Raw genomic sequence first — 13,860 nt, 5'->3', positions numbered from 1 at the left:
CAAGTGCCCGTATGCTAAATTTTGACACGTTTCGTTCATCCTTATGTTGTAAGTGCTATAATCAAACATGAGGATATGGGGTGACGAGGGTAATAATTACAATAAGACTTGCGTGACACCCGCTGACATCCCGCTCCCCTGTTAGTCTGACACCGCGTGACTGACACAGGTCGTAACGCCAACCGAGGCCCATTAACGACCGCTCAGGTTCGACTCCGCACGCTACGCCGATAGCGATGTCAGATGTCATCAGAAGGTACGATCCTACCCCTGTGGGTAGGCACATCAGGTAACACCGAACTCCCCTATAAATACCCTTGCACTCTAAACGAAAAGGGGGAGAACAACATAGATAACAACCCCACTACGATTATTCACTGACTTGATCGTCGGAGAGGTCGGGTCGAGCTCTCCCGTCCCAACCTGTGTGTAGGGACGAAGGCGAGGCGTTTCTCTCCGGGCGCGTTGGCTAGGAACCCCCTCCCGAAGGAATCGGCGACCCATCATCCGGACCCGAACCAAGCCGCGTTGGCCCCGAGGTCACAGTTAAAAAGTTGTTTACACCAACATAATGGTGCTAGAAGGAGGGCCCTCGATGTCAAGGGATCGCCAGGCCGACTCGGCCGAAACCGCAGTCGAGGGGGCGCATCCGGTCAGGGTTCCAGGGGAACATCCCCCGCGGACAGGTCTCCGTAGCGAACACCCCGCCGCAACTTCAGAGCGCTATTGGCGAATCTTCAACGACCAGGACTTGTTACCGCCCGACGCCCCCTCCACTGAACCACTGCCCGTCTCGTCCAAAGCCTTTCTCAACCTCACCCATTAGGTCCAAATTATAACAGGTATGATACAGTCCATTATTCCACTCGTCTCAGGAACGTTGCACCCCCCGGCCGCCGAACCGGTGCGACAGCAGGAGTCGCCTGCTCAGGCTCAGGCGCAGCCCCTGGAGCTTCCCACTTCGCCTCGGGTCCCGTCGTCCCCGCTCACGGATCGAGTCACGACGGACCGGAGGGGCCACGCCCAACCCGAGGCCTTTCCTTCGGCCTCGACTGACTCCCTGCGAGCCCAATTGCTCCTTGTCAGTCAACGGCTTGATAAGGTACAAAAAGAGGTCCGCAGGTCGAGAGGAGAGCTGGGGAGGACATACATCAAGGATCCCCATTCGTCCTCGAAATACGGGATCAGACGGTCCCACAGAACTTTTGTCTCCCCTCCCTCGACACGTACGACGGCTCCACCGACCCAGCGGACCACGTAGCCACCTTCCGCACCCAAATGGCACTGTATGGAACTTCTGACGCTCTGATGTGCAAGGCGTTCCCCACAACACTAAGGGGACCAGCCCGCACGTGGTATGACGGCTTGAGGACCGGGACCATCGCCTCATTTGACCAGCTCGCTAGAGACTTCGAGCTCAACTTCCTAGCCAGCGCACGACCGAAACCGTCCATTGCCTTGCTTCTCGGACTACACCAGAGGGAGGACGAGTCCCTCTCCCACTTTGTGAACCGTTTTGCCACGCAGATCCGGGGATTATCCGACGTTCACCCCTCTCTATTGATGCAAGCATTCATGACAGGACTACGACCTTCACGATTCTTCTGGTCCCTCGTTGAGAGACCCCCCTCCGCGGTACCGGAGATGCTTCAGTGGGCAAACCAGTTTATCACGGTTGAGGCTTGGATGGCCGGAAAGCAGGAAAAGCACACGAGGGTTAGACCGAAACCGGCTCGCGGGCAACAGCCTGCCGCGACTAGGCACAAGCTAGACCAATTCGACCTACCCGCTCCGAGGCCTCCTCTGCCCCCCCTTAGGCGCATCTCGAATGGAGATATTTCTCCAGATAAAGGAGAGAGGGTTACTCAGGGCTCCCGTTCCGATGAAAAACCCATGAGAGTTCGCCGACCAGTCCAAGCATTGCCGCTTTCACAGGCAAAACGGGCACGACACCGAAGACTGCCGTGAACTGAAGCGGCAGATCGAGGAGCTCGTCCGCGGGGGACACCTTAGTCGGTACATTCGACGTAACGGGGAGTCCTCGCCTCTCCCAGAGGGCCCCGTGGAGCACCACATCGATGTCATCACCGGAGGACCGGCGGCTAGGGGAACTAGTATGTCGGGGAGAAAGGCATACGCTCGTTCCGCCAGGATCGACGCTCCCCAACGTGGTCCCGACCCCAAGGTCGCATTCCCTCCCGAGGACGTCAAGCCACCGGAGCACGACGATGCGCTTGTGATAATGGCTCGAATCGCTAACGCCCAGGTGAGGAGAATCATGATCGACACCGGGAGCTCGGCCGACGTGCTTTATCTGGACACCTTCCAGAAGCTGGGGTTAACCAAAGAATCCCTAAAGCCTATATGCTCGGCGCTCACGGGGTTCATCGGCGATTCTGTCTCACCATTGGGGACTGTTACCTTGCCCCTCACCTTGGGAGCACCGCCCCAAATAAAGACGGTGATGTCCACCTTCTTGGTGGTAGATCTTCCTACTGCCTACAATGCCATCCTCGGTCGCCCCACCCTCAACAAAATCAGAGCTGTGGTCTCCGCCTATCATCAAACGGTGAAGTTTCCTACCCCCACCGGGACATGCGAAGTTTGGGGAAGCCACCGAGAGTCCAGACGATGCTACTTGACGGCAGTCTCGCTGCACAAAAAGGCGAGGACCGACCAGCCTCTTGAAGACCCGAGAGAAGAGAAGCGGCCGACACCACACCCGGAGCCGATGGTGCCCACTTGCGACGTGCCATTGATGGAGGATCGCCCGGATCGGACGGTCCAGGTCAGGTCGAAACTCCCCGGGCAAGAGCAAGAGTAGCTCGTTGGTTTCTTACAGGAGAACGCCGATGTCTTCGCTTGGTTGCCATCCGATATGACCGGCGTCGACCTTGAGACCACCCAGCATCACCTGAATATATCACTTGACACTTGACCGGTAAAACAGAAACCACGATGACAAGCCCTCGATAGGCAGCTCGCCGTTCGTGAAGAGGTGGAGCGTCTGTTAGCAGCTGGCTTCATCGAGGAAATCAAGTACCCGCGATGGCTATCTAATGTAGTGCTGGTGAAAAAATCTAATGGGAAATGGAGGATGTGCGTTGACTATACGAGTCTCAATCGGGCATGCTCGAAAGACTGCTATCCCCTCCCAAGAATCGATCAGCTGGTCGACGCGACAGCCGGGCACGCCCGCCTGTCGTTCATGGACGCCTTCTCTGTTGGGAAATCATGGGGGGCGACATCATATGCGTAGCGGAAGAACAAGAAAACAAAAATCCCCGATTCCCAAAAAGATGTTCGTCGTCGTGCGAAGATTGGTGCGCAAAAATCCGTAAAACACAAAACTGCGTATAGAGATTGTGTTACCTAGGGAGATCGTATATCCCTGTTTCCTTGCAGATCCTTAGGAGAGGGTGAAGGAGGTCAAGCATCCTCCTCTCTAGCGGTGATCCACACAGCAGGGTTGCGACAACGCTCCTCAAAACTCCAGGCCTACTCTGAGGTGGAGAGGGAGAGGACAATAGGAAAGGCAAGCAAAGACTCTAGCCTATGAGGCTGTGAATCCCTCATATTTATAGAGATCCCGTGTCAAACCCTAATGGGTCCTTCCCTAGTGGGTATTGGATCTGCATCCTATAAGACAAGGGCTCCGTCGGATATCTCATATCCGAACCTCTACTCATCGCAATGCCTACCATATGTGTGTGACCCTCTAGGCCCAATATCGAGCTGGCCGTGAGTCATACATGTCAGAACTCCTTCTAACTCAGTGAATCATTATCTCTGTAATAATTCACTTGACTCATTAACTACGGACGTACTAGGCCACTACGCCGTAGTCCCCAGACGATACAGGGGAATCCAATCCATTGGACCTGTCTGTCCTCAGTTACCATGTACCTATAGTCCTTCATCCATCTAATATCCCAGAGACCGTATATCGAGCATGGTGCTGTCAGACCCATACGGTTTCTACTCGAGTCTCGCTCTAATCGGATTCTCCCGGAGAACTCTTTCTCTCTCAACCCGAATGACCCTGGCCAGGGATTTGTCTGAGCAAGAACACATGGGATATTCCTCTCATGACGCCGAGAGTGGATGATCCTCTATCGACACTCAATAGCCCTCGTAAGGTCGACTACCACTCCCAATGACCAGCTGTACTAGATCTGGGACAGTCAAACATATAAGTCTGGTATCAAAGAGTGGAGCACTCATACAGGACATCCTTGGTGTCTCAAGTCTAAGGACCAGATACACCACTAGGACTATGGAATCGCTGTCTGACAATAAGGCATCATCAACCATCCAGCATTCCGTAAGCGGATCAATCAGTGAACTCATTCTCCAATGAGCACCTGTACTGTATCCCTAGTGTCCCTACACGAGCAGCTATGAGACCAGCTGCATCCATCATATGGACGGGTATACAGCACACCAGTCTATCCGGTTATCACGATGTCCCTTTCGAGTAACCTATGAGCGGGATTATTTAGGATATGTGTTTAAAGATGAATCGATCTCATTATCGTGATCTTATCACGATCCGATTCCCATTGCACAAATCCAAGGACATCACAATATATATGCATTTATGCAATAGTTATAAAGTGATATACGCCAAAATATAATAAGCAAAAAGATTCTGTATCAAGTCACATGTGTCATCACTCATGTGATTGGCTTGCTGGGCACCTATGACTAGCATTCTCCGGCTACAACCAGATCAGAATGGCGCCTGAAGACCAAGAACACACGACTTTCATCACCGATCTAGGGGTGTATTTCTACAAAGTCATGCCGTTTGGGCTCAAGAACGCAGGCGCCACCTACCAAAGGGCCATGAACAAAATGTTCGCCGCTCAAATCGGGCGGAACGTCGAAGTCTATGTCGACGACATGATCGTCAAAAGTCACATGGCGGCAGACCACCTGACCAACCTGGCCGAAACATTCTCTACACTCCGGAAGTATGGCCTGCGTCTAAACCCGGCAAAGTGCGCTTTCGGCGTCAGTTCGGGAAGGTTCCTCGGATTCATCGTGCATGAAAGAGGAATCAACGTGAATCCAGAAAAGGTTTAGGCGGTCATCAATATGCAGGCCCCTCGAACAGTCAAGGACCTGCAGCGACTAAAAAACGGCTTGCTGCCTTATCCTGATTTCTGTCCCGGTCCGGTGATCATTGTCTCCCCTTCTTCCGGGCATTAAAAAACCCCAAGGACTTCCGGTGGACGGTGCAGTGTGAAGAGGCTTTTGGACAAGTCAAGCGTCACCTGGCCAACCTTCCCCGCCTTGCTTCGGTCATTCTCAGGGAAAAGCTCAGCGTTTACTTAGCCGCCTCCCAGCACACGGTCAACTCCGTCCTAACCAGAGAAGTTTCTGGGGAACAACTACCAGTCTACTACGTCAGCCACGTCCTGAACGGACCCGAGGAGCGGTATCCGCCACTCGAAAAGCTCGCTTTGGCGCTCGTGCTGGCATCCCAAAAATTACGCCCTTACTTCCAGGCTCACACGATTGAGGTAATCACTGACCAGCCGCTTCGACAGGTTTTGTCTAAGTTTGATGTCGCAGGTTGACTCCTTAAGTGGTCGGTAGAGCTCGGAGAGTTTGACATACATTACATTCCAAGGACTGCCATCAAGACCCAGTCTGTAGCCGACTTCATCGCGGAACTGGCCGATGGCGGGAATGGAAGCCCCGAGCAAACAGAGGAGCTGTGGGACTTGCATGTGGATGGCTCGGCTACCTCCGGTAGCGCCAGCACGGGGTTGGTACTCTCAGCTCCCGACGGACGCTCGTTTGAACGCTCCCTCCGCTTCGAGTTCCGGGCCACCAACAAAGAAGCTGAATACGAGGCGCTCCTGGCAGGACTCAAGCTGGCCCTTGAAATGCAGGTGGACGTCATCCACGTCTTCACTGACTCGCAGCTCGTCGCCGAGCAACTTAGCCGTGGGTACGAAGCTAGGGAACCAACCATGGCAGGGTACCTGGCAGAGGTAAAAAGCCTAGCCTCCAACTTCTCCCGCTTCACGTTATCCAAGGTGCCGAGGAACCAAAATGAATGAGCCGACGAATTGGCGAAGATGGCTTCGGGACTGGACCATGGAAACTGCTTCGGGGTCGAAGATCTCCCATTCCGCACCATCTCAGTTTTGTCTATAGCTCCGGCCGAAGCGCGCACCACGTGGGTATAGGAGATGCTGCTCTTCAAACGCAACGGGGTCCTTCCCGACGACGAAGCCGCGGCGCGCCGCATTTGCCGAACGCAAGCATAGTATTCTGAGGTGAATGGACGGCTCTACAAACGGTCCTTCTCACAGCCCTTGCTACGATGCCTCGAGCCTAGCGAAGCGAAGGCAGTCCTTGCCGAGGTCCACGAGGGGATCTGCGGGGAGCATATTGTTGCTCAAACCTTGGCCTACAAAATCCTTCGTCAAGGATACTACTGACCCACCATGTCCCAAGACGCTAGAACCTACGTGCAGTGGTGCGGGCCCTGCCTGTGGCATGTCCGAACGCTCAGGCAGCCGGCGGTCCCCCTGTCCCCCATCGACTGCGCATGGCCATTCGCTCAGTGGGGATTGGACCTCCTCGGCCCTTTTCCACCGGCCTCGGGGCAACGATGATACATCGTCGTGGGCGTGGATTACTTCACCAAATGGACCGAAGCCAAGCCACTAGCGACGATCACGGAATGACAAGTGGAGAAATTCGTTTGGAAAAACATCGTGACTCGATTTGGCTTGCCAGAGGCCATCATCATGGATAATGGATCCTAGTTCACCAGTGCTCAGTTCCATGAGTTCTGCGCGAGCTACGAGATTCAGCTGAGGTTCAGCTCTGTGGCCCATCCCCAGACAAATGGGTTAGCCGAAGTCACTAACCGATCTATTCTAAATGGACTCAAGAGGAGAGTGTCAGCGACCTAGTCAACTTGGGTGGACGAGCTCCCCAGTATTCTATGGTCCTTGCGAACCACCCCTAAGGCCGCGACCGGAGAATCCCCCTACAGCCTCTCATTTGGGACTGAGGCTGTCTTGCCTCCCGATATGGTTTTCCCCACCCTGAGGATGGTAAGCTATGACAAACAAGTTTCAACCCAGGGACTGCGAGCCGATCTCAATCTGCTCGAGGAGCGGCGCGCTAATGCGCACCTGAAAGATCTCTCCTATAAAAGGGTCATCGCTAGAATTTATAACCGCAAGGTGCGGCCTCGGCCAATTAAGTTGGATGACCTGGTCTTACGTAGGGTCGAGGTTAGCGACCCGACCCGAGCACGTGGGAAGTTAGCTCCCAATTGGGAAGGCCCTTATCGGGTGATCGAAGTCGTTAGGGTCGGAGCGTACCGACTCGCGACGATGCAAGGCCATGCTTTGCCAAAAACTTGGAACTCACAAAACCTCAAAAGGTTTTTTCCACAATGAGTTGAGACGTAACAAAAGCGGGAGTTACGTTAACAAAAGCTAGTACAAACACAACGTGTTAGGCAAACCACAAGACAAACGAGCGCGATGAATGAAAACAGTCATATCATTTTCAGGGAGCGCATTACATTTCACACCCAAACAACAAAAAGGGGGGAAAGGAAAAAAACATGTACAGACGAGTCTACATTTATTCCTCTGGAGCGTCGGGGCTATCGTCAAAAGGGACTTCGTCCGACATGTCGACGTCCATGTCCTCGGGGAAGGAGTCGAAAGGATCCTCTGCGACCTCTAGGTCGGGGTGGCGCGCCTTAAAGCGGGCAAGGGCAATCCGGTACCCATACTCGTATGAAACCCACCTGGTCCGAACAAGGCCAAGCTGAAAGCCCGAGGATGCTTTGTAGTCCTCGATCAATTTCTTGTCCTTCTCCGGTCTCTGGCGAATCTCGACGGATAGGGCCTCGGCAGCCCCCCGCGCTTCAGCGCACGACTCCTCCAGCCGACGAATCAGCTCGACCGACTCCCCCCTTGCCGAACGAGCCTCAGCCACCGACGCCTTCAGATGCATCTGAAGCTCCTTATTCTTCTCCTCGGCCGGCGAATGCGTGGACCCCCCCATGAAGGTCTTGGAGAACCACCATCTCTGCGCGAAAACACCAACATTGGTTAGCTGGCAAATTGATCCCTAAAGTAAACCCTAAAGCTACCCCTGAGGGCATACCTCGAGGCATCGGGCTAAGACCCGCCTCGACCAACTATTGCTCGGACATATTCCGGATGACTCTTGAGGCTGGGAGGATTTCTTTAAGCCTCTGGAGCTCTCGGTGCTCCCCATCATCCAGACCTGGGGCGGTGTTGTCTATCACGCGCGCCGCCCATTGAAGCCCGAACCCCTAGTCCTCCGAGCGGCTGACGAAAAAGAAATACCCCTTCCATCCCTTATTACTGGAAGGAGCCTCACTCACTCGGAAGCCCGCTCGGGCGGACAGATAGTAGCCCCCCGACCCTTTGGAAAGCCGGAAACAAGAAAGGAAGAGGGATTGAGTTGGGGTGATATTAGCATAGTAACACTCCCCCAGGAACGCCACCAGATAGCGCCAAGAGTTGGGCGCCATCTGAGACGGGGAGATACGCCACCATGAGATACATGAAGTTATGATGGGGTGCAAGGGGAGGCGTAACCCGGCCTCAAAAGCATCAAGGGTAAGGGCGAAACCCCTGGGAATCAGATCGTACACCCGTTGGCCGGGCTCGGGGGCATGGAGGGCGAACTCCTCCGGGATGCCATAGAGGTCCCGGAGATGACTGAGCGACAACTTGCTCACAATGGAGTCGAGGTCGTGCGGCCACATCAGGGCCTCAAGGGCCCGGGTCACCTTCTCGTCGGAAGACGAGTTGGGGTTCGACACAACCGTCGTTTGCTCGTCTTTAGCCAGGGAAGAGGGTGAAGAGGTAGGGAAAGAAGACACCATCCTTACCGACCTTTTGGAAAAGAAGAAGAGCGATTGGCGCAAACGAAAATGGTGGAGTATGGAGCGACAGAATAGAAACAAGGAGACATTCGAGGGGCTAGCCACACACTATTTATAGACAAAATCCCACAAAAAACAGCGACCCTTTCTCTTCTCAGGCACGTCGCATCGGGATGACACAAACATCATTCCGTCATAAATGCAGCTTGACAGAGCGACTAACAGGCGCGTTACATGTGGCACCAACGAGCTTGAGTCGTCGGTCTTCTCGAAAACTAGCGATTCATGAAAAGGTTCGACCCTTGACTTCCAAACATACCGAAGGGTACTTGACCACCAGCACCTCCCGCAACCCAGCGTAACAGATCCAATCGAAGCAGCTCCTCGGCGGCAGCCACCTGTGTCGTGCTCTTCGGCCTCATGACGCCCGAAACCACACCCGCACGACCCGTTCGCCCAAGTTCGTCTCCTCGGTAGCAGCCACCTGTGTCGTGCTCTTCGGCCTCATGACGCCCGAAACCACGCTTACGCGACCTGTTCGCCCAAGTTCAGCTCCTCGACAACAGCCACCTGTGTCGTGCTCTTCGGCCTCATGACGCCCGAAACCACGCCTGCACGGCCTGTTCGCTCGAGTTCAGCTCCTCGGCAGTGGCCACCCGTATCGTGCTCTTCGGCCTCATGACGCCCGAAACCACGCCCGCACGGCCCGTTCGCCCGAGTTCAGCTCCTCGACAGCGGTCGCCTGTGTCGTGCTCTTCGGCCTCATGACGTTCGAAACCGCGCCCATACAACCTACTCGCCCGAGGGGGCTACCTCCCCGACGGTCGAACCCAATTCGACCTGCGAGTCATTCTTCGAGGTTCCTCGGCCATTCACTACCAAGCGCCGTGACGGCTCACCCGACCTTCCTCGATTGCCAAGCACTACGAGTTTCACGCCCAGGGCGGCGTACCGGCCTTCGGCCGATGAAGAAAGTTCTTTAAAGCTGAAGCCATGCCTCAAACCCCCCCATTACGGCAACTGACACATAGCTTCCTTTGGGGGGGGGGGGGGGGGGAGAATGATGAGGGTAATAATTATGATAAGACTTGCGTGACACCCGCTGACGCCCTGCTCCCCTATTAGTCTGACACCGCGTGACTGACACAGGTCGTAACGCCAACCGAGGCCCATTAATGATCGCTCAGGTTCGACTCCGCACGCTACGACGATAGGAAGGTACGATCCTACCCCCTGCGGGCATGCACATCAGGTAACACCGAACTCCCCTATAAATACCCTTGCACTCTAAACGAAAAGGGGGAGAACAACATAGATAACAACCCCACTACGATTATTCATTGACTTGATCGTCGGAGGGGTCGGGTCGAGCTCTCCCGTCCCGACCTATGTGCAGGGGCGAAGGCGAGGCGTTTCTCTCTGGGCGCGTTGGCAAGGAACCCCCTCCCGAAGGAATCGGCGACCCGTCATCCGGACCCGAACCAAGCCACGTCGGCCCTGAGGTCACGACTAAAAAGTTGTTTACACCAACACGGGGCTAACGTATTTAGTTATCTATACATTTCTATATTTTCAAAAGTTAAATTAAAATTATAATTTTTATAGATAAAATATTTAATCTTATTTTTTTAATATTATCGATACCGATTTACTATTGAATGCATATGGTATTTCTATCGAGAGAGTTAATGATGTAAAAAGAAATAAAATTAAATATTTAGAATCCTAATATAATTTTTTTAAAAAAATATAATATTAAAATATTAAAAATAATGTAATTATTAAAAATAATATATAATTAGTTTATTTATAACTTATTATATATTATGATATTATATTCTTATAAAAAAAATTTATTATATTATTATATTCATAGACTCATACTATCTATCTATTGTGAAATCTTGTATCTGTATTTATATCTATGATCACGATAATACGACGAAAGTGATGATTAGTAATGCCCACTTAGAAGAAGACGGTGATGATAAGAGACATTTAGGATATTAAAGAAAAAAATGATGATAATATCTTTTAAAAGAATTATATATATATATATATATGGCAGGCGGTTAGAAGTCAAAAACACCAAACACCTCTGCCCGGGAGAACAATAAGCATGAAATGTAATGAGAAATCTGCTCGCTTTCGCCTCCCGACGCTTCTCCAGTCCCGCTTCCTTCCTCGGTCTCTTCACCTCTCTACGCCTCCGTATCGACGCCGGTCTGCCTCCTTCGTTGCCCCTCGCATTCCATTCCTCTGGCCGTCGCACACGATTCCACACTTTCCTGTTCCCAAGAACGCGACCCAGCATAGCAGAATCATCCCCCACTGCATCAGCCACTCGAGTCAAGGGCCGTCTCGCCGACCGTTGCCTCAGTTCCTACCGCGCGCAGGATGCCCTTCGCATGCTCGACGAAATTCCCCGTCCGTACTTCGCTTCATGGAACCGCTCGAACCCGGTTACGGCTTTTTATGAGATGCGTTCTTCGGGCTTCCGGCCGGATCAGGTCGCGTACGGGAAGGTGGTCTCGGCTTGCGCCGCGTCCCGCAACCTGGATTTGGCCGAGCAGGTCTATGCTCTGGTGATAAAGGACGGCTTTTGCTCGGATGGATACGTTTGTTCTGGACTGATCGACCTCTTCTCGAAGCATGGCCGTCTCGATGATGCTCTAGGCGTTTTCTGGGAGGGCGCTACTACCAACGTTGTTTGTTGGAATGCTATCATAGCTGGGGCGGTCTGGAATGAGGAGAATTCGATTGCTTTGGACCTTTTTCCTCAGATGGTGAACGGGTTTTGCATGCCAAATCTCTTTACTCTGTCGAGCATTTTACGTGCTTGTGCTGCTTCTGGGAGACTGGATTCAGGTAAAGGAATACATGCGTGGGTGATTAAACATGATGCTGGACCTGACGTTGTTGTCACAACTGCTGTTGTTGACATGTATGCGAAATGTGGGGATATGGATGCGGCCATGAAAGAATTCTCGCGGATGCTTGTTCGCAATGTGGTTTCCTGGACAGCAATTATTTCTGGTTTCGTTCAAAAGGAAGAGGTTGGCGATGCTTTGATGCTTTTCAAACAAATGTTAGGTTCGGGTGTGGAGATTAACAAGTACACTATGACCAGTGTGCTCCTTGCCTGCTCTAAATTATCAACGGTGGAAGAGACAGACCAAATTCATTGCTTGATTACGAAAATAGGGTTGTGTACTGATCCTGTGGTGAAAGGTGCCCTGCTCAGCACTTATGCAAAACTTGGAAATGTTCAATCATCTGAAAGGATTTTTGAGGAGACAGATACATTGAGAAGTCCTACCACTTGGTCAGCTATGGTCTGTGGCCTTGTACAAAACGAATGCTTGTTGAGATCACTGCAGCTGTTCTGCAGGATGTTCAGTGAAGGTCTTAGACCTGACAATAAATGCTGCTCTGTTGTTCTTAGCGTAGTTGACTGTACAGATTTTGGAAGTCAGATACACTCTTACGCCATAAAAGATGGGTCTGTGCATGATGTTCTTGTTGGGAGTGCACTTTTTACCATGTACTCCAAATGTGGTAGCTTAGAAGATAGCTGTAAATTTTTCATCAGAATGCAGGATAGAGACAGAGCTTCATGGGCATCTATGATCTCCGGATTTGCAGGACGTGGTCATACTAATGAAGCATTCCAGTTGTTCAGAGATATGATACTCGAACATATCGTGCCCGATGAAATGACTATATCCTCCATTCTTGTGGCATGCAATGATGGACGGTTCTTGGTGAAAGGCAAAGAGCTTCATGGGCATACTCTTCGTATTGGACTCAGGATCGACCCACCTCTTGGTAGTGCTCTAGTCTCGATGTATTTGAAATGTAAAAATCTAGCATCTGCCAAAAGAGTCTTTGATGTGGTCTTGCAGAAAGATCAGATCATATGGTCTTCGTTGGTCTCAGGCTATGCCACAAATGGTTACAGTGAGGAGGCACTCAAGGAACTAACACACATGGTTGCTGCAGGTATTGACCTTGATCGGTTTACTTGCTCATCGGTTCTTTGGGTATGTGCGAATTTATGGAGACCGAGTTTGGGTGAGCAATTGCATGCCCGCGCTATTAGAGCAGGCACAATATCTTATAATTCAGTCAGTAGTGCACTATTGACATTATATGCAAAATGTGGTAGAATTGATGATTCTCATAGAGTATTTGATGAAACTGAATACCCTGATTTAGTTATGTGGACATCCATGATTGATGCATATGCTCGGCATGGGAGCGGTGTTGAAGCTCTGGAAATGTTTGAACTGATGAAAGAAAATGGAATCAGACCTGATTCTGTGACATTTGTTAGTGTCTTATCTGCCTGTAGTCGGAATGGTTTAGTGGAAAAAGGCCTTTTCCATTTCGATTCTATGAGCTCTGACTATGGGATTGAACCAAAAACTCATCACTTTGCTTGTATGGTTGACTTACTTGGTCGATCCGGAAGGCTCAAAGAAGCTGCAGATTTAATTGGTAGGATGCCTATTGAACCTGATTTACTAGTATGGAGTACATTGCTTGGTGCTTGCAAAGTCCATGGTGATGTTCAGTTGGGAAAGTTAGCTGCAGAGAAAGTTCTTGAACTGGAACCTAAAGACTCTGGAACTATTATTTCTTTGTCGAACATCTCTGCAGATGTGGGGAACTGGGAAGATGTTTTGAGGATTAGAAACTCAATGAAGGGAGGTAGTTTGAAGAAGGAACCTGGATGGAGTATAACATAAAGGATCTGACTGTTTATATTCTAATTCCATGAGAGAAGGTTCACTCGATTGTTATTCTTGATCAATTTTTGCATGTTCTGACATCAATGAAATTGTGTTGGAAGGTATTTTCAGTAACATGGAACAGACATATATGAAATCAGTGGTGACCATAATGACATGGTCATTTATTTATTTTGGAGGGGGAGAAGGGAAGAGGGATTC

At 51.4% G+C, this 13,860-nt stretch overlaps 2 protein-coding genes across 2 annotated transcripts; both read left to right on the top strand.

The window, feature by feature from the left end:
• The first annotated feature begins 1,278 nt into the window (after window positions 1-1,278).
• On the top strand, window positions 1,279-2,824 carry LOC135638383 (uncharacterized). The gene is made up of 2 exons (XM_065151495.1): window positions 1,279-1,760; window positions 1,936-2,824. The coding sequence occupies exons 1-2, from the start codon at window positions 1,279-1,281 to the stop codon at window positions 2,822-2,824; spliced, it is 1,371 nt and encodes a 456-aa protein (XP_065007567.1).
• An 8,169-nt stretch (window positions 2,825-10,993) lies between these two features.
• LOC135638575 (pentatricopeptide repeat-containing protein At1g74600, chloroplastic-like) lies at window positions 10,994-13,830 on the top strand. The gene has a single exon (XM_065151743.1). It carries the CDS (start codon window positions 11,035-11,037, stop codon window positions 13,654-13,656), a length of 2,622 nt encoding a protein of 873 aa, XP_065007815.1. The 5' UTR covers window positions 10,994-11,034; the 3' UTR covers window positions 13,657-13,830.
• The last annotated feature ends 30 nt before the right edge of the window (window positions 13,831-13,860 follow it).

Source organism: Musa acuminata, chromosome BXJ3-5 (genome assembly GCF_036884655.1).
Source record: "Musa acuminata AAA Group cultivar baxijiao chromosome BXJ3-5, Cavendish_Baxijiao_AAA, whole genome shotgun sequence".
In the NCBI taxonomy this organism is placed as follows: Eukaryota; Viridiplantae; Streptophyta; class Magnoliopsida; order Zingiberales; family Musaceae; genus Musa; species Musa acuminata.
The sequence above is the reverse complement of the archived record's forward strand: the minus strand, read 5'-3'. Positions and strand labels throughout refer to the sequence as shown.